This window comes from Epargyreus clarus, unplaced genomic scaffold (genome assembly GCF_041222505.1).
Source record: "Epargyreus clarus isolate Ecla_fem2 unplaced genomic scaffold, WU_Ecla_fem_2.2 ptg000029l, whole genome shotgun sequence".
In the NCBI taxonomy this organism is placed as follows: Eukaryota; Metazoa; Arthropoda; class Insecta; order Lepidoptera; family Hesperiidae; genus Epargyreus; species Epargyreus clarus.
Genome location: NW_027332235.1, coordinates 269,867 through 290,852, shown reverse-complemented (window position 1 = coordinate 290,852; position 20,986 = coordinate 269,867). Strand labels below are relative to the sequence as shown.

General features: G+C 36.5%; 2 protein-coding genes across 2 annotated transcripts; one reads left to right on the top strand and one right to left on the bottom strand.

Annotated features, from left to right (window-relative positions):
- The first annotated feature begins 789 nt into the window (after nucleotides 1-789).
- Hcf (Host cell factor) lies at nucleotides 790-5,267 on the top strand. Its single transcript, XM_073089556.1, has one exon. It carries the CDS (start codon nucleotides 1,018-1,020, stop codon nucleotides 3,505-3,507), a length of 2,490 nt encoding a protein of 829 aa, XP_072945657.1. The 5' UTR covers nucleotides 790-1,017; the 3' UTR covers nucleotides 3,508-5,267.
- A 4,152-nt stretch (nucleotides 5,268-9,419) lies between these two features.
- On the bottom strand, nucleotides 9,420-14,028 carry LOC140754530 (cytochrome b5). Its single transcript, XM_073089568.1, has 3 exons — nucleotides 13,909-14,028; nucleotides 12,804-12,929; nucleotides 9,420-9,702 (listed from the first exon to the last, which is right to left on the bottom strand). The coding sequence occupies exons 1-3, from the start codon at nucleotides 14,026-14,028 to the stop codon at nucleotides 9,580-9,582; spliced, it is 369 nt and encodes a 122-aa protein (XP_072945669.1). The 3' UTR covers nucleotides 9,420-9,579.
- Between the last annotated feature and the right edge of the window lie 6,958 nt (nucleotides 14,029-20,986).

The following is a 20,986-nucleotide window of genomic DNA, read 5'->3' as shown; positions in this document are numbered from 1 at the left end:
CGCAAGCAAACTTGCCAAGCTTGCTTGCTTCAATACGAGTAGCGAGGTAAATTAATTAAAAATAATTCACAATCTAAAATAGAATGCTTATATAAACGTTGCAAATAAACTTGAATCCACACAAGGGTTGTTATTTTAAAAATTATACATTTTATCTATGGTAATGTTACAAAAATAAACATAAAAGTTTAACCTAAAAATGGAACAATATTGATATAAAATATAATACTAAAACGTACTTGGTCATATTTATTTAATGATATTAATTATAATCCTTTATTAATACGTACGTTTAAATAATATTTTTGAACATAGATCCAACAATAGAGATTTATTGAATCCGCGCCTTATTAAAATCAATGCTGCCAAATGTAAAGCACGAATAAGTATAAACAATTTAAGTACAGATTAAATAATGCTCTGATGCATTTTTTTAATGTAAAATTTAAATACTTTTAATAATTCGCCAATTATTTTACTTAATATTTACAGTATTGTTAATAATAAACAGTTTTTTTTTATAAAAATACATTATTTTTGTTACAAATAGCGATTATTTTACCAAGAAAATCACTATTAAAATCAGCTCATATAAATATGTTCAAAATAATTGAATAATTGGGTATACATTTTTATAATGCGTATAAATAAAAGTAAATGTTTCTTAATGCTCAAATTATTGTGTATCTGGCAGAATACTTTTTAAAACTATTAACGTTCATAGACAATATCTTGACGTCCGACGCCGCTCTTTCTCTTTTTGTTAGGTTGCCATTGCTGTTGCTAACGCCATTTTTGTTATACACTATAAGCTGAGTAAGGTGATTTTTTTTTACTCATAGGAGAATTGTATAAGTGCGAAAGAGAGAGTCGAATAAGATTGATCTACGAAGCTTCGACTAACCTGAATATTTTCTTCAAAGCTTATTTACGACGTTTCTCATTGTCTATGCTATAGATACGCATCCCGAGCGATACATACGGTGTAAAGCTTTTAGTGACAAATGTATAGGAAAAATGAAGGAAAACGCTGTACTTAAGTGGCAAAAAGTCTACAATCCCAGCGGACCTCAACCACGACCCCGCCATGGCCATCGCGCGGTCGCCATAAAAGATTTGATGATAGTTTTCGGCGGCGGAAATGAAGGGATAGTTCATGAGCTTCACGTCTTCAACACGACCACAAACCAATGGTTCGTCCCCGTCACCAAGGGCGAGGTGCCTCCAGGATGCGCCGCCTACGGCTTCGTGGTAGACGGCACGCGCCTACTCGTTTTTGGCGGCATGGTGGAGTACGGCAAGTATTCTAACGATCTTTATGAACTGCAGGCTTCCCGGTGGGAATGGAAGCGCCTGAAGCCTCTCCCGCCTAAGCAGGGCCTGCCCCCGTGCCCACGACTCGGCCACAGCTTCACTCTGCTACACGGTAAGGTGTACTTGTTTGGCGGGCTGGCGAATGAAAGCGATGACCCCAAGAATAATATACCTAGATACCTCAACGATTTATATACTCTAGAGCTGTATCCGAACTCATCGATGACAGTATGGGATTTACCACTGACTTATGGTCAATCACCACCGCCCCGTGAATCTCATAGTGGGGTGGCATACACTGATAAAAATTCAGGGAAATCATCGCTCATTATATATGGAGGTATGAGTGGCTCGCGACTTGGTGACCTGTGGGTCCTCGACGTGGACAGCATGTCATGGTCCCGGCCGGAGCTCGGTGGCCCAGCACCCTTACCAAGGTCCTTACACACCGCCACTGTCATTGGACATCACATGTATGTGTACGGCGGATGGGTACCACTAGTGCCGGATGAATCTAAACTTGCCACACATGAAAAAGAATGGAAATGTACTAATACACTTGCTTCTCTGAATTTAGATTCCATGACATGGGATAATATTGCTTTGGACAAATTTGAAGAGTGTGTTCCCCGAGCCCGAGCTGGTCACAGTGCCGTCGCCATACAGACCAGATTGTACATTTGGTCCGGAAGAGATGGTTACAAGAAGACATGGAACAATCAAATCTGCTGCAAGGATTTATGGTATCTAGAAGTAGGGGTGCCTCCGCAAGCCGGTCGAGTAGCACTTGTTCGTGCCGGAACAACTTCATTAGAACTATGTTGGCCCGCTATGAACACTGTCACTACATATTTATTGCAGGTTCAAAAATGTGGCAAAGTTACTCCCGCCCGCTTCCCATCTGCCGCGGAACCCGTCGCTGCTCCTCCGCCTGCATCGCCAGTAGCCACGCCGACCGACGCCGCCAAGGCCTTCGGGCTTACGTCTCCAATCGCAACAGGCTTGCCAGCGGCCGTAGAGCTCCCCGTCCGACCCGTCGCCGCGGCCGTCTCCCCCGCACCACAACCTATCGTTACTACGCCTCAGAAAATCGTGCCTAGCACTATTAAGGTACCTGCGCAGGCGGCAGTTAAAATTTCACCAAACACACCGACAATTAAGCAAACGTACCAAGGTAAAACAGTAGTGAAGTCGCCCGCGGCAGGTTCGTCCCAGCAGATCAAGGTCGCCGCGGTGACCCCGCAAGGCGTAACCAGAATCGTGAGCGGCGTGTCGACGCCGAGCACGGTCCGCGTATCAACTGCACAATCGAATGCTCAAATCGTTCTAGGAACCCCACCAGGCACGGCTGGAACTCCCCGTTTCGTTCAAGTCAAGACAGGGTCCAGTGGAGCCATGCCGGTGAAGCTCGGCGCGGGGAACGTTCCGATAAAAATCGCAGGAAACGCGGTGCCGCTTAAAATCGGCGCTGCAAACATTCAGGGCAAGATTGCGACTAATAGCATCCAAAAAGTTGCTACTACGAACGTCCCTCTCAAACTCGGTAGCAACGTGAAGATCGGTACAAGTAACGTGTTGGTTAAATCGGCCGGTGGAGTACCTATTCAGGCGGGAGTCGCTAATTTACAGACGAAAAGTGGCGTACCTGTTAAATTGGGTACCGGCAGTATACCGGTGATCGGAAGCAGCGGAGGTGCGATACAGATCGCGAGCGGGGCGTTATCGGGTCAGAAGACACCCGTATACAAGATCGTGACAGCTAAGTCGGGCGACCAGGTGAGCGCTACGACGACGGGCGCGGGTTCAGGCGCAACCGTGCTCAGACAGGCGGGTGGTAACGCGGGTATACCCGTTATCATAAAGAAGACACCGGGAGCGAGCCCTCAATCTAGCAGTACTCCGCAGTACGTGACACTAGTGAAAACGTCGACGGGCATGACGGTGGCGACAGTACCCAAGATGACCATGATGCAGAACCGCACCGGCACGCCGGTGAGCGCCGCGGGCGGGCAGGGCATCGCGCCCGGCGCCACGATCGTCAAGCTGGTGTCGACGAACACGGTGGGCGGGAACAAGATCATCACGCTGCCGTCGAACGTGCTGCAGCTGGGCAAGTCTGGCGTGGGCGGGAAGCAGACGATCGTGATCACCAAGTCGGCGAGCCAGGCCAGTCAGCCGGGGCAGTCTCAGTGAGGTCCGCGACGCGCCCCGCATTGAACTGTCGAAGGCCCGGCGGTGGTAGCCGGGCGGCTGGCGCGGGCGTGTCGTTGCGTATGAGCTCCGACCGAGGGTTGAACGGTCTGACATCTGCGGTGGTATCTCTACATTGTAAATTTTAACAAGAAACACGATAGTGAGTCGATGGAACTATATATTTTAAATCATATGAGGTTTTTGTATGTTATATGGGTCTGTGTAGAAAGTGTCCTCAAAGAGTTTTTACTAAAATATTTTATTTACTCTATAATTTTATTTTTAATAATGTTGTCTGATTTTACTTTGATCCTAAGCGATGATCTGTATTGCTGTTCTGTACTCGTAAACCCCTAACTTGTTTGTTTAATATGTTGTCACAAGTTGAAACGTTTCCATGACTTGTGACCTACTCCTGATCAACTTCCACAAAGTGCCTGAGATTGAAAGGAACTTAGAGGCAACAGAGGTTCAATAATATAAATGATAAAGCATAATTAGATTTGTAACATTTTTTATTAAATATGAGGTTTATAATTTTATGCCTTAATAGGTTTATTTCAGAATTAGAATATTTTTATAGCGAACTGTATCAATTAGGTAAATAGTTATTTGTTGTAGCCAAATAATACTGCCAATGATGACCTTAAATTGTGCAAAATTCAGTAACTTTCAACGTTTGCTAGTCTTTAGACTTGTGTTGTCTTCCGCTTCGGATCCATTCTTAGAGAGCAGTCTCTAAATTTATATATTTTAGTTGCATGAATTTAAGTAAATCTTTGGACAGATGGCGTTCCATGCACTGGATAGTAATATATTTGATTGATCCCTGATTTTGGTGGCTGCTTGGAATTATCTGTTATGATTCGTTAGGTAAGTCACAAAGTGCACTCTCCTAATGCAGGCGGCCATTTGAAACATGGTTTTGTAGCTTTTAGTTAAATCACAACATATGATTAAGATATGCACTATTTAAGTTTTTTATGACAAGCCATTGTTGATGTTTTGTGGTGTTTATGTTTGTGACTGTGGTGCTATTTAGATCAGTGGCATGCATCTCCGAACACTTCCAGGACGAGTCACTAGTTTGAGGCTATTTTCAGTATTTGGATACCCCACTGATCTAAATATGTCTTACGCAATAAGCAAGTTAAATTTTTGTGACCCGACTACGAAGGATTCAAAGGTCCCGTTTAGTATAAAGCTAAAACAACTCTGTATATCCAATAGATCACCTTTGAAACATTATCACCGAAATAAGTCCGTAGGTTTTGGACTACATTCAAGTAGATTGAAGCCCACTTTTGACTTCGTCGTAGTCGCGTGCGCGCCTATAAATAGGCGTGGAACGGTAAAAATTTTATGTGCCTGGATAACACGGAAATATTCTAAATTTCATATAAAGGTACTTCTATAATGTCGCGTATGTATTGATACAGTTTATCAATAACATTGTTCTATAAGAAATAATTGACATAATATCAAAAATGCAGAGTATTTTCGTAACTGATGTTCGAGAATGATTTTCGCATAAACAATAAAGTAATAGATTATATGCAAATTATTTACCATTTCCTCGATAAAACGGTGTGAAAATATTCTGCATTTTGACGGATTAGTGTAAGTTTTTAGATGTACGTAATAGATCATCATTACTAAGTTAAGTGAGGTATGGAATGTAAATATCATTAAGTAGATAAATTTAATGTTATAGTTTGTTCATATTATGTTCATTTGCTTGAATAAACGATTTGGATAAATGTGTATTTCATTTGATGACGCCATGTGTTTTGCAATCACAACCAGTCATAATGAAGTCTGGTCTAAGCTTTTCAGTTATTGCGACACCGTCACGGTCTAACAGTAGGCAGCGATTGTACTCCGTCTATTTATTTTTCTCCTGTATAAAAACTTGTTATGATTAAGGTAGATGTCTTATTACATTGAAGTAGTTAATGTAGATAAGGGAAATAATGATTCAGATGTTAGACCACATACTTAATTAAAGGAACTTGCTTGGTACTTAGAGGAGTAAAATTGTAATACAGCTTTGTAGTACAATCTCTTTTTGGTTGGGTATTGTTGCATGCTAATAGAAAATTTCTAGACTAGTTTCCATATTTTTTACTATAAAAAAATAATGAAGTATCTATCTATGCTTGAAAAGAGATACAGGTCCGTAAAGTAGGCAGTAGGCATTATCTACAACAGTACATCTAATTCTTGCAGAAGATAGATGCCTACTTCAGATTTTCTTTAATAGTTTGTTGTCTAATAAATCTGTCAAGTTAGCCGTAAGGTATACGTGAGTGCGCAAGTAGTATTTTTGTACCTACTTTAATTATGCATCATATTGTGAATGACGCCTTACTATTTTATAGTCTGAAGACAATAGTTTTAATTTTGCCTACTCTAATAGATTACGATTGTAATGAAACTAATGAAAGTGCAAGCGGTGCCGACAATAATTATATATATTAGCATTTTCAGCACTTATAAATTACTTATAACCTACCTAGTTAATATCATTATAGGATTTATAGGTCATCGACATTCATTAACAATGTTGCACTCGCAGTTACAAGTACATGATGTAATAGGTAAGAACATAATAAATAAATAAGATTTGGCGCCAAATTTTAAGAAATAATATTTAATAAAATTATTTGATAGCTGTTACTCGAAAAAAGCCGTGAAAATGTATTTGAATTAGAATGTATTTCATTATAAATATGTGAAACTAACGCGCTCTAGAAAAAATATCATGCACTTCGTTAACTTTGCTTGTCGCAAGTGACGAATTGATTTGGTCATTTTCGCCTAGATGTCGCTATTACCGATTTTAATTTAGTAAAAAGATTTCAGAAAGTTTAACTTGATGTATTAACTGAAATATGCATAAAAGACCAAAATATAGATATATTATGTACTATATACTATTTGCACTATAATTTAAATTTATAAGTAAAAAAATGGTGTACGATACTAACTGTACCTATTTAAATTGACGATAACTAATTCGATGTTTTGTTAATGAACTTCAACAGACGTCGTACAGATGTCGCTTTTTACGTTAACACAAGAAATAATTTTATTAAACTAACTTTAGTGACTTTTAGCAGCTCCATAAAATTTGAGATTAGTCTCTTATATAAACTGTATTTTTATTTTGGGCAATACTTTTATCTAAGAATTATTCTTAACAACATGAACTGTACTACATACCAATATTTATTAAGTACTTATTTACTATATTACATTCATTTACGCGGTTTACTTTTACTCGGTCCCTTTAGTTAGTATCTACTAATTTAGTTACCTAGATACCTATTTTTATTATAGAAACAACATTTAAGTAAAAGTCTAATTTATTTTTTCCTTTTACAAAATTTTATTTAACGCCCAATTTACATAAGAATCAATGTTGTCTTTGTAAATCGCCCGCTTGCCCTCATTATGCCCGAGCACGCGGCAAAGATTGCAGTGCATTTAATAGGTCTAGTTATTAGTTAGGTAATTCTCCAAACGGCTATTAATGCATTTTCTACTATGTAAATATCTCTAGATTTTATTAGTTTCTCTTAAATTATATTACGGATGTAATGCTTATATAAGCAGATTTTTATTTATTCTTTTAAACGTTATGATGTTTACGGGTCATTTTAATAACTACTACTATTAGAGAATGCGTTTTATTTTATTAAAGCCATTGTTAATATGTTTCGGTGATAAGTAACAAACAATCATATTGAGACCTTTGATAAATAAAGATACTTCGCCGCCTAGAAATTGAATGAAGCCACAAATGGCTTGTCAGTTAATTTTTCAATTCTTGACAATAAAATAACAATTTAGATTCAATTCTCAGAACTGGTTGCATTTTCTTGTTAGGAGTGAGTAATCTTTACTAATCTATGATTGAGACTAATGTATCATTGTTAAAAATAACTTGCTTAGGTAAATTCCTAGCATAGATTCCTAGATAAATACTTAAGAAGGATTAAGCGCTTAAGCTTGATCTTAGTAAGCCAAGTGCAGGTACCTACCTAAATTCCTAGAGTTTTAATACTTTCTACATTCATTGCCCCCACACTATATTTTTTCTGTATTATGGCAGCCATTGACACAAAGACGAATAGACAACAATCCTGATCCAGAATAGATCTTAGACCAAAATTCATCATTTATGTAAGATCTGCGAATCTGACCCGGAAAAAACTCCATATCAAACAAATATGGCAACCATTCAGAACTATTTCATGCTCCTGCTAAAAAAATATAAATATCTTTGTAAACGTTAAATAATTTCGATCGTTGAAAGAAGCGATAATAACCGCGTTACATCGCTGACACGTGTCACATTCAACCAACTTGGCAGCTCCTCCTCGCAGCTCAGCGGGGGAGCACGTGTCTATCAGTGCCGCTATTTAAAACATAATTACTGCGGAACTAACCGTCTGTTGCAAGGATCAAGATGCTTTGATTTTTCATACATTGGGCTTATTTGCGAGAATTTCTGAGAATGAATGAATGAGTTTATATAAAAAATGCATAGGTAGGTTTGATAAATAATATTGCAGAATTACTTTGCGGTGATTCGTACATTAACCTCTACAAAGTTATTTAAATGTTAAAATTTCTTAAATAATTTCAAATTATGTATTGATATACAAACTTAATTTTAAAATCGTTTGAAGCTACAAAAAAAAATATTAATGCAATTTATCGACACTTTTTTATAATTTTCTGCTATTTGGTAATAGATGGCGCCACAAGTAACCTATTAAAGCCATAATCGACGCTATGTATTTATTTAAAATATAAATTAGTAAAACCTACCTCGCCCAAACGTGATATAAGTACTATGTTCTTTAACTACTATAGCAACCTATCTACATCTATGGGAATTAGGTAATGAATAAAGACAATACTGTTTTATTTACAAAATTTATCACATAACGATTAACAATAAGTAAGTACATCTACAAATATTAAAAATAAATGAAAAACGTTACAAAAACTATAATATAAAACAATTGGCTCAAATGGAATCGCCGATACAGTTATTAAAATAATAATGATTATTTTAGCTATCAAGTTCTTGACAGACAGGTGTCTCCTTAATTTTTTTTGTAATTTTTTGATTTTAAATTGTCTTTAGTAGGTCACCATAAAGTTAAACTAATATAGGTACGTGTACCGAAATTATTTTTAAGTGTTTTTCGCTGAAAATAATTACTTAAGTTAAGATTAAAACTACTTCGCAACAATCCGCTACAAATATGTATGATGGTATATATTTTAACCACTACTAACGATTAACCGTCGTGGAGTCAACTTACCCTGATGATGCTCCGTTTTGAAGCGAAACACGTGTTGGTGGTGGTATGTATGGTGGTGTATATTTTTAATTTTTGCATCTGCACGCATCCTTTGAGGGAGGGTGGTACATACTGCATGGTTTAAAATATATACCATCATACATATTTGTAGCGGATTGTTGCGAAGTAGTTTTAATCGTAACTTATTTAAATAATAGCATGGATTTCCGCAAAGTAACGCCTGATACAATTAACTAAATAATTACTTATCTAACGTGTAATTCGTTACTTAAGCATACTTAGTAACACTTTTAAACGTTTCAATTTACACTTTTGTTGTAACAATGCATCTGTGACCGATATAAGATTACATCAAAACATATTTTTATGAAATCAATTTGGAGTTGATTCCAGAGCTTATGGGCGGTAATTACCTTTTACCACCACATTTAGGTACATTATTTTTTGGTACCTTTTTGTTACATAAAAAAGAAACGCCACCCTTTTAGTTGTGTTTTTTTTCTTTTTATGAAATTGAATGGAACGATTTTATAAAATTGAATGAGAATTTTCTCTCAAACTCGTCAATATTTGTATAAATGTCAATAAAAATATTCTTGTCCTACCTAACTGTACATTTTCAATCAACTATTGAATAACTTAAGAAAATATTCATATCTTTAAAATCAAGCACCCTTAGATTTTCCCCCCGAATCCAGTGACTTAGTGGGCTGGGTAAGGTAACGTTTGCTCAACCCAATAGCCCACACGTCACCACGTTGATGCAACTCCTGTTGTTCTTCCCTTCTGGCGGCACTGGCACCACCTTCTTCGTCTTCTTCTTCTTTCCGTTGGCGTCGTATTTCCTCTCTTCCTGTAGAGACAGAGGAATTATTGGTTACTTATACGAATGTCTTGTTAAAAAAAATGTTTCGAAGGGCTGCAAAGTAAGCCTGATAGTTGATACTTCAATGGTAGCGCTTTTACGCTAGGTCAATCATAGATGCTCCTGAGAACCAAGTTACAAGTGAACCATATGTGGTTCGATTCTTGCGGCACCACCGCCACCCCTATTTCTACCTAATAACAGCAGTGTTTTCGGTTTGAAGGGTGTGGTAAGAGGAGACATACTTTTCCGAGACATTCCAACTTAGTCCTCAGGAGTAGCAGCGCATCTTAGGCCAACCTCAAGATGAAACTTAATCTTATCTGGGGTTGATTACAAATGACAATGGGCGGCAGTAGCCACTTACCATGGACTGCATGCTCGACTGCTATTCCTATATAATAAAAAATAGTTGGAATGCTTCAAAAATATAAATAAATAAATAATGATTCATATTCATTACATTCCTACGTCATTTTCAAGACCTTAGATTTCATTTTCAAAATAATTCTACCCCTATTTAGTGTAGTGGCACAATAACCACTTAGTCGATTGCTTAATGGGTGCCGAAACGGGTTCCATTTAATAAGAGCTTTATGAGCACTATTTAATCCGCAGTTTATTCCGTTTAAGCAGATGGCGTGCTAGTAAATGGGCGTAAAGGGTTTCAGACGACGAACGGTAAGACGCTCCTGAAATGCCTCTAGCACCATAATGGGCATGATGACAGTATTAAAAAATCGAAGAAAAAATGATTTATTTAAAAACAATATGTTGAAAGCATTCCCAAAAATAGCCCAGTTTTAATAAAAACTTTAAGATTCATTATATTTTGAATTAAGTAAAAGTATAAAATAATGCAGTCAGCCATCTTGTCTAAAACGCTAATCGGGGCGAAATGACGTCATTTTTTTAGCGTGTCACCGTATTGCTTGAACTTTTCTATGGGATATTGAAGCGTAACGTCATTATTGAAGCGTAACGTCAATGCTAATATTTCCGTTAATACTGAATTTATTGTCGAAATAATACGATTTTTGAAATCAGTAGACATGTGCCTTATGTGTAGACATTATAGAAGGGGAGTTCAAAATTTGTCATCATGCCCATTCCTTCGATACTTAAAATAGATATTATTTTCAGTCATAGTTCCATATTGTGAACATATACAAATATTATATAGACTTCCAGGCCTTAGATACAGTGGGAACTGTGAATTTACAACTCCTCAATTTGATCATTTGCATCCAGGCTAGATATTACCATTCAGAAATGATAAATTATTTTACAAGCTAACATCCTGCTTACTTTCATAAAGATAGATACGCTATCTTTGGGATTTTATGCAATGGTTTTATAAATTAATCCATTTCAAGTAAAGTTACCTTAAGCTTACTGTAGCACTACCACGAGTTTACAAAAGTATTATTCGCTAGCGACTGCGTAAAATAAATGTATGAAAATTTGTACAGCGCCTCTGGTGGTTACTCGTAGAACTAAAATCCGTAGTGGCGTAACTCGATACGTAAAAAACCTATCGAAATCAAATCGCTAGCGAATGTCATTATGATCTATTGCCATACAAATTCGGTCCCATGCTACGTCAGTAGGATAATATATCTATGGTCCCATGAGTCATTAATTTGACAGACGTTGTCAAGAAATACCGTAACGATAGTAGTTATGTTATTCACTAGCAAAATGACAATAGTTTTCTATTTACAATTTCTATAGTGGCGTTTCTATGCCAACTCATGGTAGTGCTACTGTACGCCTCAAATGTGAAGCGTCTTAACGCAAATAGCTCGCGCCACTTACCGCGGCAGTAATCACATTACTGCTCGCGTCTGTTGTTTCTCAAGTGGCTCCATCTATCGGGACAGGGCTGACATGAGCCTATGTTTCAGATGGAAACCTTAAGATCAACTGCTATCAAGTTCCAGAACATAGGAACTGACCACTTACTTGAATTGACCATACATAAATTATGATAAAAATATTTCAAAGTAGTGATTACAAGTTTTTTTTAAATTTTAATCGCGAACTTTCCAATGTTAGATTTTAATTGAAAATAACCTTGAAACCTTTTCTTACTTTTGTACATTTTCAGATTAAGATGCTTTCTCAGTTTCTCGTGATAGGACCAGCCCTACATCAGGACCTTTTCTTATAAAGTATTAGCCTTCAAAAGTCGCCTGTAGAGTCCTCTCTTGACATAAGAAGTACATTACGGATATTAGTTTTCAAAACAAATACGGAGAAACAGAGAGATTTCAAAAGGTTTGCTTAAGAAATATTATCTGAGAGAGATAAGAGAAGTATTATTATTTTCTTTATGTTTGTCGTAAACTCTGATCTTCAAAAATACAGAATGTAAGATAATTAAGATACGTAGGAATTGGGATAGGGGATTTTTAAAAAAATAAAGTTTTAAATGTTTCGAAGTATTGTTCGGTTTAAATTGTGTGTGTGTGTGTGTGTGTGGTGACGTTTTTCTGCGACTGTCTAAAGTCTAATGTGCGCGCAACAGGGTTTCACATAACTTTAAATGATCATGAACTCATGAATAAAATAAAAGGGTAGACTATAGTCACTACAAACTACGTTAACTTCTTCACCCCTTCTTAAACTATATTAACCTATCATCCATTCCTTACTTCTGCCGTTGCAATTTAAAACAAAATATAAAGTATGTCGGAGCAAATATGGCAGTTCTCCTATTATAAAATGAATTTATTAAACACTTGAGGTAAAACTACCTGCATCTTGAATAGGAAAACAAGTGCACGTGCGCCGGTCCTATAAAAAGGGCCGTACTGGCGACATCGGGGCATAACTGCTCGAGCTGTGGAACAGTGCGGACCTCCTTAGGACGTTGTTATGCTGCCCGAAGAATAAACGGAGCCCAACAATTCTCGTGTGGTTTTCTTTCGAAGGGTTGTAACATGAGTCGTCGCCAACATTACAACAATTGTAATGTCAGCGGTGCTGACGTCACGCCTTTTTAACCTCTTTTACTCCGTTAAGTATATTTTTTTACCAAAATTCTGGTCTTTAAAATACCTCACCAGCTAAGGAGAGCAACTTACCTCAACGATCTCGCCTATCTTGTATTTCTTCATGATGAACTTAGCGTCAGCAGTGTGACCGGCGTCGTCGAAGTCCCTCGTGACGTCCTTACCACCCTCCTCTGTTATCGTGTCGCCAGGAGGGTGCTGGAATGTCAAGAATAGTATTCAGAACATCTTGTTTAGCATTTTTTTTATAATATAAGAGTAGCAGATGAGCTTGCAGTCCACCTGATGGTAAGTGGCTACTGCCGCCCATGGACATCTGTAATCAACCCCAGATAGGATTAGATATTCCTACCTGAGGTCGGCCACAGATGCGCCGCCCCTGAGAACTAAGCTGGAACGCCTCGGAAAAGTCTGTCTTCCTTACCACACCCTTCAAACCGGAACACAGCAGCGCCTAACAGTGCTGTTATTATGTAGGCTGTACAGTTTTTGCCGCCCCTGCTTCTACAATTGTCATGTTTTAGTTTCCCGTTGACACGGTTCCCGTTTTTTTTTTTGCTCGTCACGCCCGCTCATGACACGGTTCCCGTTTTGGTCCTCACGCTATCTTGTGACACGGTTCCCGTTTTTTTTTTCTTTTGCTGTTCGTCATGTCAGTTCATGACACGTTTAAGGCAGGAACGATTGGGTCCCCAAATTTGCCGCCCCAAAAATATAAAACATGCCGCCCTAGGCTGAAGCCTACTCAGCCTGCTGGTAAATCCGCCACTGGTTCTACCACCTTCAAATTTATAAGTAAACAGATGTATTTGTCACAAAAAATGTATGAAATTCTAGGTTCAATAGGCGAAATAGGCTATACCTAGTTCTAGAACCGTGAATATTTTTCATCCAGAAAAGATAATTTCGATCTTACAATTGCTATGACACGTGGTGATATTTCTTTGTGGAAGCAACTCACCTGTGACCAACTTCAGGCAAATCTGAGTTAATCCAAGTTAAGGTATGTAATTCCATTCACGGTCGATTACAGACATTTATGGACTGTAACTTCTTACTAATTTAAAATAAAAAAAAAATGTATTTGCCGTCAAAAGTAGAGCAAGAGAGGTTCGAAAAATTCAAATTGTCAGTGATCGAAACACGGATGCGCATTGGATAAATTTCTGATACTTACCTCAGGTATGTAGCTAGTGACATCGTACACAGAATCCTTGTAGATGATCCAAACGGGCTCGTTATTCTTTCCATTCCGCTTCGCTACTTCAGCCAGCGTGTACCGGGTTACCTCGCCCATTGCTAAACAAAAAATATGCCTTAATAAAGCACATAAAAACGGGCAATATATACATATGAGCACGTAGTAAGTCTTACTATTTTAAGTTATGGAGCAGATTATTATTTGGAAGCACTTTTTAAGTTACATATTAAAATTTCTAACTATAAGTTTCGAAACTTGTCACTAGGTGGCGTTGTTTAATGGACACTAACGCAAAGCATACCGAATTAGTCCTTAGCGGTAGCATCGCATTGTTTGAGCGACCGAAGGTAGGATTCTAAACCTATCTAAGGTTTCTTATAGATACGATACGACTTACACTGCACGCTCCTTGGCTACTATAAAATAAAAAGATTTACTTGAAATTAATGTTTCCAAAAAACGTGACTTAATTAAAAAACTACTTAGTAGATACTTAGTACTTAGTACGATTGTTTATTTACACACGGTACTTTAAAACTTTGTAGATTATCAATACAATCTCTACTCAAATCAACGCACGTATTTTCTTAAGAACCCACTTAACTACTAAATTGATATGGAAATACCAAATTCGATATACCCATAACTTTGTCATAGATAAATAATATTTCGGTATATCATATATTATTTATCTATGACAAAGTTATGACATACATATATTTAAATATTATATCTAAATAGGTATATGTCGTTTTGTGTGTTATCAGTAATCAGTAATCAGTAATCAGTAATTTATTGCTAAAACAACAGGTACATAAAATGATGGTGTTAACAATGGTAGTTCCTCTGTGTATACCCTAAGGGCGTGCAATTTTTATATAATATTATTATTATTCTAGTTATTTTAATTATTATTTATTATTATATTATGTACATATTATTCATAAGATATAATTTACAATTGTCACAGGGTTTTCATTTTATTAATTAATACAATACAATTAATACTAAATAATAAAAGTAATTATCACAATAAGCAATTTGATGTCAGCGGTAACGGAATAGTAATCTTAAATTTAAATTCATGCAATAATGTCAACATATTTTATCATTGAGATATTCATCAATACTGTAATAACATTTATTTACAAGCCGTTCTCTTATATTTGATTTAAACCTTTGTATATTGAGATCTTTAATCGTATCTGGTAGATGATTAAATATTTTAGTGGCCATATTATATATGCTTCTACTATACAGAGTGGTTTTAGACATTTGTTTTGGTACAACTTTAAAAATATTTTTAGTTTTCCTTGGACATCTTGTATATTTTATATCGAAAAGCTGCAAGTTCTCCTTAACAAAAATGCACACCTCGTATATATATAAGCAAGGCAATGTTAATACTTTAAGATTTGTGTAAAGTAATCTGCAACTATGTCGTTGATTAACCCGGCATATAGCTCGTATACATCGTTTCTGTAATTTGAAAGCTCGATCACTCTGCCTAAGAACCTAAACTTAGTTAGGTACCATGTTTTTTGACTATATTCCTTACAAGCATTTTCAATAGACTTTCCTTAAGACGATATTGACTCCTGAATGTAGAGATATATGTACTTCCGATAGCTCGATCAAAAAAAATCTATGGGCCATTGATTGTATTTTTAAATTTGTGAAAAGTGTGTTTATGAAAGTTAGTAAAGCCTTTATGCTATAATAGCCACCGCCACACCTATTTCTACCTAATAACTGCAGTGTTAGGTGCTGCTGTGTTCCGGTTTGAAGGGTGTGGTAAGGGAGACATACTTTTCCGAGGCGTTCCAGCTTAGTCCTCAGGGGTAGCGGCGCATCTGTGGCCGACCTCAGGTAGGAATATCTAATCCTATCTGGGGTTTATTACAGATGTCCATGGGCGGCAGTAGCCACTTACCATCAGGTGGACTGCATGCTCGTCTGCTACTCTTATATTATAAAAAAAAATAGAGTTACCACCGCCACACCTATATCACAGTATAAGATATATATACTGTGCCTATATCTAGCGTGAAGCAGATATGCATTTTAGCTGAAGGTTTTGAGTGCCGGCTGACTTACATATCAGGCGACTATGTTAGTCCGTAGAAGTGGCAAAAGATCTTTGAGTGGCTTCAGGGAGAAATTGTTTTAAATTAACTTGGTCACAATTGTTCATAGGCAGAAGAAATTACTTATCATCTGGTGCACTGCAAGCTCGGACTGCTACTCCAATTTTTATTTTAAAATAAACAAATTCATGACCACGTATGTATGTTGTATATATCATAAATATACTAATATGCCTCTAATAAATCCATCAACCCACGTACGTAAGTACAATACTACTATTAAAAGCAAATATATGAAAATGTATCGAATATAGTAACGTAAATAAAACAAAAGAAATTTAAGATAAATGGTCCGGAAGAACCGTGGGAGTACCGCATCCCCAGTACAGTTGCGTTGGCGGGACAGGGTAGCTCGCCCACGATGTATGCTACTCTATACTCTATTAGGTAATAAGTACTTAAAATAAATCACTATTCGAATGAAATATCTGTTTGGAATTTAAAAAAAATATATTATTTTGAGCTTAAGCATTTTTATGTTCCGGTTTGTAAGGAGAGTAAGAGAGACGAATTCGAGGCATCCCAACATAGTTCCCCGCAATGCGCCTGCGGCCGATCTCAGATACGACTTTTACTTTATATATGGGACGAGCTTTTGCCCGCGGCTTCGCTCGCGTATCGAAGTAATTTTCATCCCCAATTTTATCGCCTTGGGGGTAGAATTGATCAAAATTCTTAGCGGATGCCTACGTCATAACATCTACCTGCATGCCAAATTTCAGCCCGTTCCGTCCAGTGGTTTGGGCTGTGCGTTGATAGAACACTACGTCAGTCAGTCACCTTTGAGTTATATATATGTAGATTGATTAAAGATGACAATACATACACACACATGCACACACGCACACATACCCACACACGCACGCACACACACACACACACACACACACATACACACACACACACACACACACTCGCACACTCGCACACATACGTAATATTAGAAATGTTAAATTTATTATAATAATTATATAAGTAATATACTGTTACAAAAGCAAATTGTATTAGTATATAAGATAAGGAAGAGCGGGGCATCCTGGCACAGGTATTATATTTACTTAAAAGGATGCTCCAACACCAACTCATATGTATGTACACAATTTGTTAAGATAATAAAGTATTTTGATTTTTTTTTTTACAATTGGCGGCAATGACTACTTACCATAAGTTCAACTGCTAGAGTAGCCATTTACTAGAATGCACACTTGTTTCTTTCTTCTATTTTGTTTTAAAAACGTTTAAATAAAACTTGTTTGTCTACGGTACTGATTTAAATGTAAAAATGACTTTTTATATACTTATATATTGTTGTACACTAACCAGTGATATTAAAAATATTTTTAAAGATATAACCCAACAAAAAGAACAAGATTCCCTTTTCGAACTCAAACATAGTAAAAGGTATAACTCAATATTTGAACCAATGTTTTTATGATAATAATAATCCAGTACGAATTTTACAAGTAATATCGATAAGGTATTTAAAGTTATTATGCCGTGGATAACATGAAATCAAAGTTTTACCAATCGTTCGATTATAAGCAAAAGAACAAAAAGAAAACATTTTCCATTCCGCACAAGGCTTGAATAAACTAACAAGTCGAAAATGCAATTCATTGCAGCTATTTGTACTCTTTGGTGAGGGAGTTATTTAAGAAATACATGCTTCGTGTGTGCGGCAATAACGACCTGTTAAGTTACCTATTTATTCACACTATACATTACATAATCCTAATCCTTATCATGATTAAAAATATATAAATGTATATAAACATATTTGTATAGTAGGTCGTCTGTGTTGATAACATTCATGCCTGGTTTGTTCAAATATGAGTGTAAAGTTTTACAAGGAAACTAGTAAGGAAACAAGGAAATAAGTTATTAGTCACTGTCAAAATATTAATCAACTTACGAGTATATTGTTACTCTATACTTTTGAAAGTGCTTTAGGCAATTAGGCTCATTCCACACATAGTTGAAATAATCTTTGATATAAGCCGCACGTTACAACAATGTTATCTTTAGATATGTATCGTGAATAGATTTTATACCTACTTTATTTACATGTCAGAATTAATCTCAGATACTACTGAACCAATAATTAAGTAGTAACAAATAAATTATCACTTGTTTAAACAATCATGAGGAAACACGGAAAGAGTTTCTAAAGACAATAATTATAGTTTAAAAACTAAAAACCACGCTAAAATCGCACAAGGAAAATCGTTAATCCTTCTGTGTTAATTTCTGACGAACCTGATGAGGAGAATGGGATAAAATTATTAAAATCGTGTATTGTCATTGGTTCTTGAAATTTTAATCGGACCGTTCAAAGTGGGTAAAAATCGAGTTCAAAGATACCGTTACATACATACATACAGATCAAGCTAATAAAAGCGTGGTAAAAATGATCATGGATATGTAAAGTCTGCTAATCTGCATTTGGCTAGCGCGGTAGACTATGACCTTTTACGCCCAGAGAAGTGCCCTGAAGTGGTCCAGTAATGGATTGAGAACGACGACTGCTAGACCGATTCTTATTATTTACTAGTCTAAAAGTACATAATTTATTAAATTCAGATAAATGATTTAAATGAACAACGAGAAAGAGGAGATAGCAAGTAATCCTTAAACGCGCAAACAGGTATATAACATATACATTAGCAAAGATCTATCTCCGTGATTGCTACTTGACTATCAAATAATGATATAACCTGAAATTCCACTATTAACAAGAATATTAAAATGTTCTTTGACAAAATTCAGATAAATGTCAAATTAGAACTCTTGCAATCAAACCTACACAGGAGATATTTTTCACTTATAACATTTAACGACGAAAACATGTCCTAAAAACTCTTTATAAACATATTTATAGCACAATCACTGTAATATAACATTGCAATAACTAATAAAAACGAAAAATGTACTCACTGGACTAATTTGGGATGCACAGATGCGGCTCGGTCGACGTACGGCCGGCAACAGCACTTCAGAATCCACCGATACTATTGATAGGGATTGATAACAGCTGTCGACATACGTCATCACGATTTTGTTATTTATCGTAACGAAGATTTGGATAAACTTGCATTTTAAAATTTTAAAGGTGGTAGGAATTTTTGTGGTCCAGTTGCATCACCGCCACATCTCTTTCTTCCTAATAACAGCAGTGTTAAGTTCTATCTGTTTTAATAATGCGGCAAGGGAGACATATTTTATGAACTTATCAGAGGCGTTCCAGCTTAGTCCTCAGCAACGCATCCGTGGCCGATCTTGAATAGGAAACTAATCAGGGGTTGATTACAGATATCCCGGCAGTGGTCACCATCAGCTAAACTACATGCTAGTTTTCTCATAAATCTTATAAAAAAAATTAAAATCACAAATGTCCATAGTGCCAACTTGTCAGGAAGTAGACAGCACGTTCATTTGATAATCCAATTGCATATGTTATATATTGGCCTTAACCAACAATAGGCACTCGCCTTAAACAAAATTATTACGAAGAAATCCGATTCCGCACCGCCGCCGTGCCGTGGGAACGCTGACTCCGCACCTACGTTCCACCTCATAGTCCCGTACGTGGGAATTCACTCTGGGTGCTAACATCGCCCCAGCAAGTCACCATTTTAGGTTAGGGAGATATAATTTAGTTTAGATTTAATTAAACCTTGTAATATTCGGTTTAAATAAAATATTATATAATAAGTCTTTTCGGTATTTCTGTATCGTAGCTGCTGCATCCCGACGCAAAACATAATTCATAGAAAAATATTTGCATCGGCTTTAAAAATATTATTATCACGTTTACATGTACTATTCCATTGGAATTATATATCATAATGTAATTACGTGTAAGATAAGTTAAGAATTTGTCTAAATATAATGTTATCTATGTCTATTAGATAATACCCAGAACGCATATCTGGGTATATCATATGCGTGAGATTAGATTGGTTTGTTAACAGTACTATAAAAATTAGTTGTGTACTTAGATTATGTACCTGTAATCAAGTATAGTCCGCGCCAAACTGCTAGTCCGCACTGAAGTTGTTGCGAGCAGGTGTAGTCATACAATTTACTATGGCGCGATAAATTTCTACATTCTTTTTTTTATAATATAGGAGTAGGAGATGAGCATGCAGTCCACCTGATGGTAAGTGGCTACCGCCGCCCATGGACATCTGTAATCAACCCCAGATAGGATTAGATATTCCTACCTGAGGTCGATTAGAGCGAGAGATTAGAGCGCTTCTAAAATTCTGACACTCAGCGTTAATGTCCGGGGTTCGAATCCCAAGCCCATAAGATGTTTCGAAGAGATGCGTGTGTTATAATTCTTGAGGGAAGGCTTGAAAGCTCTATATTTTTTAAGTTTTGAGATCTCTACCAGTATGCAAATTACACAATCGACCAGCATGATGGACTATGGTCAAAATGCTTCCAGAAGCAATCCCAGCAGTGGAATAGAATGAGGTTAGAGATAATAAAATAAACACGCATTAACATTTATGTGCCTTCTGCCAAAAATATAGGTATGGGACAATATTTCTGTTTCAATTGAAGAAAATGTGACTAATACACAAAACATTCAAATCAAAAGGCAAAGTAAATGTTGTTGTAATCTTATCCTAAGCCTAAATACCTATCTTTGTATTTAATCATTGCTGAATCACGTCAACGCACGACTCTATTTATTATCTATTATTTTTATTGAGTACTTCCTTCTAGTAATTACATTTATGAGGTATTTTGAATTGTGTATCAAATTAAATCTCATTGTTTTATTAAAAATAGGTTCTTTGCAGGGCACTTTTTGAATGTCAATGTCATTACATCTACCACCGCTTCACTAGGTGTTTCGTTATAGTCCCTGTAGTACCGGGGCCAGAATACGGTATCCC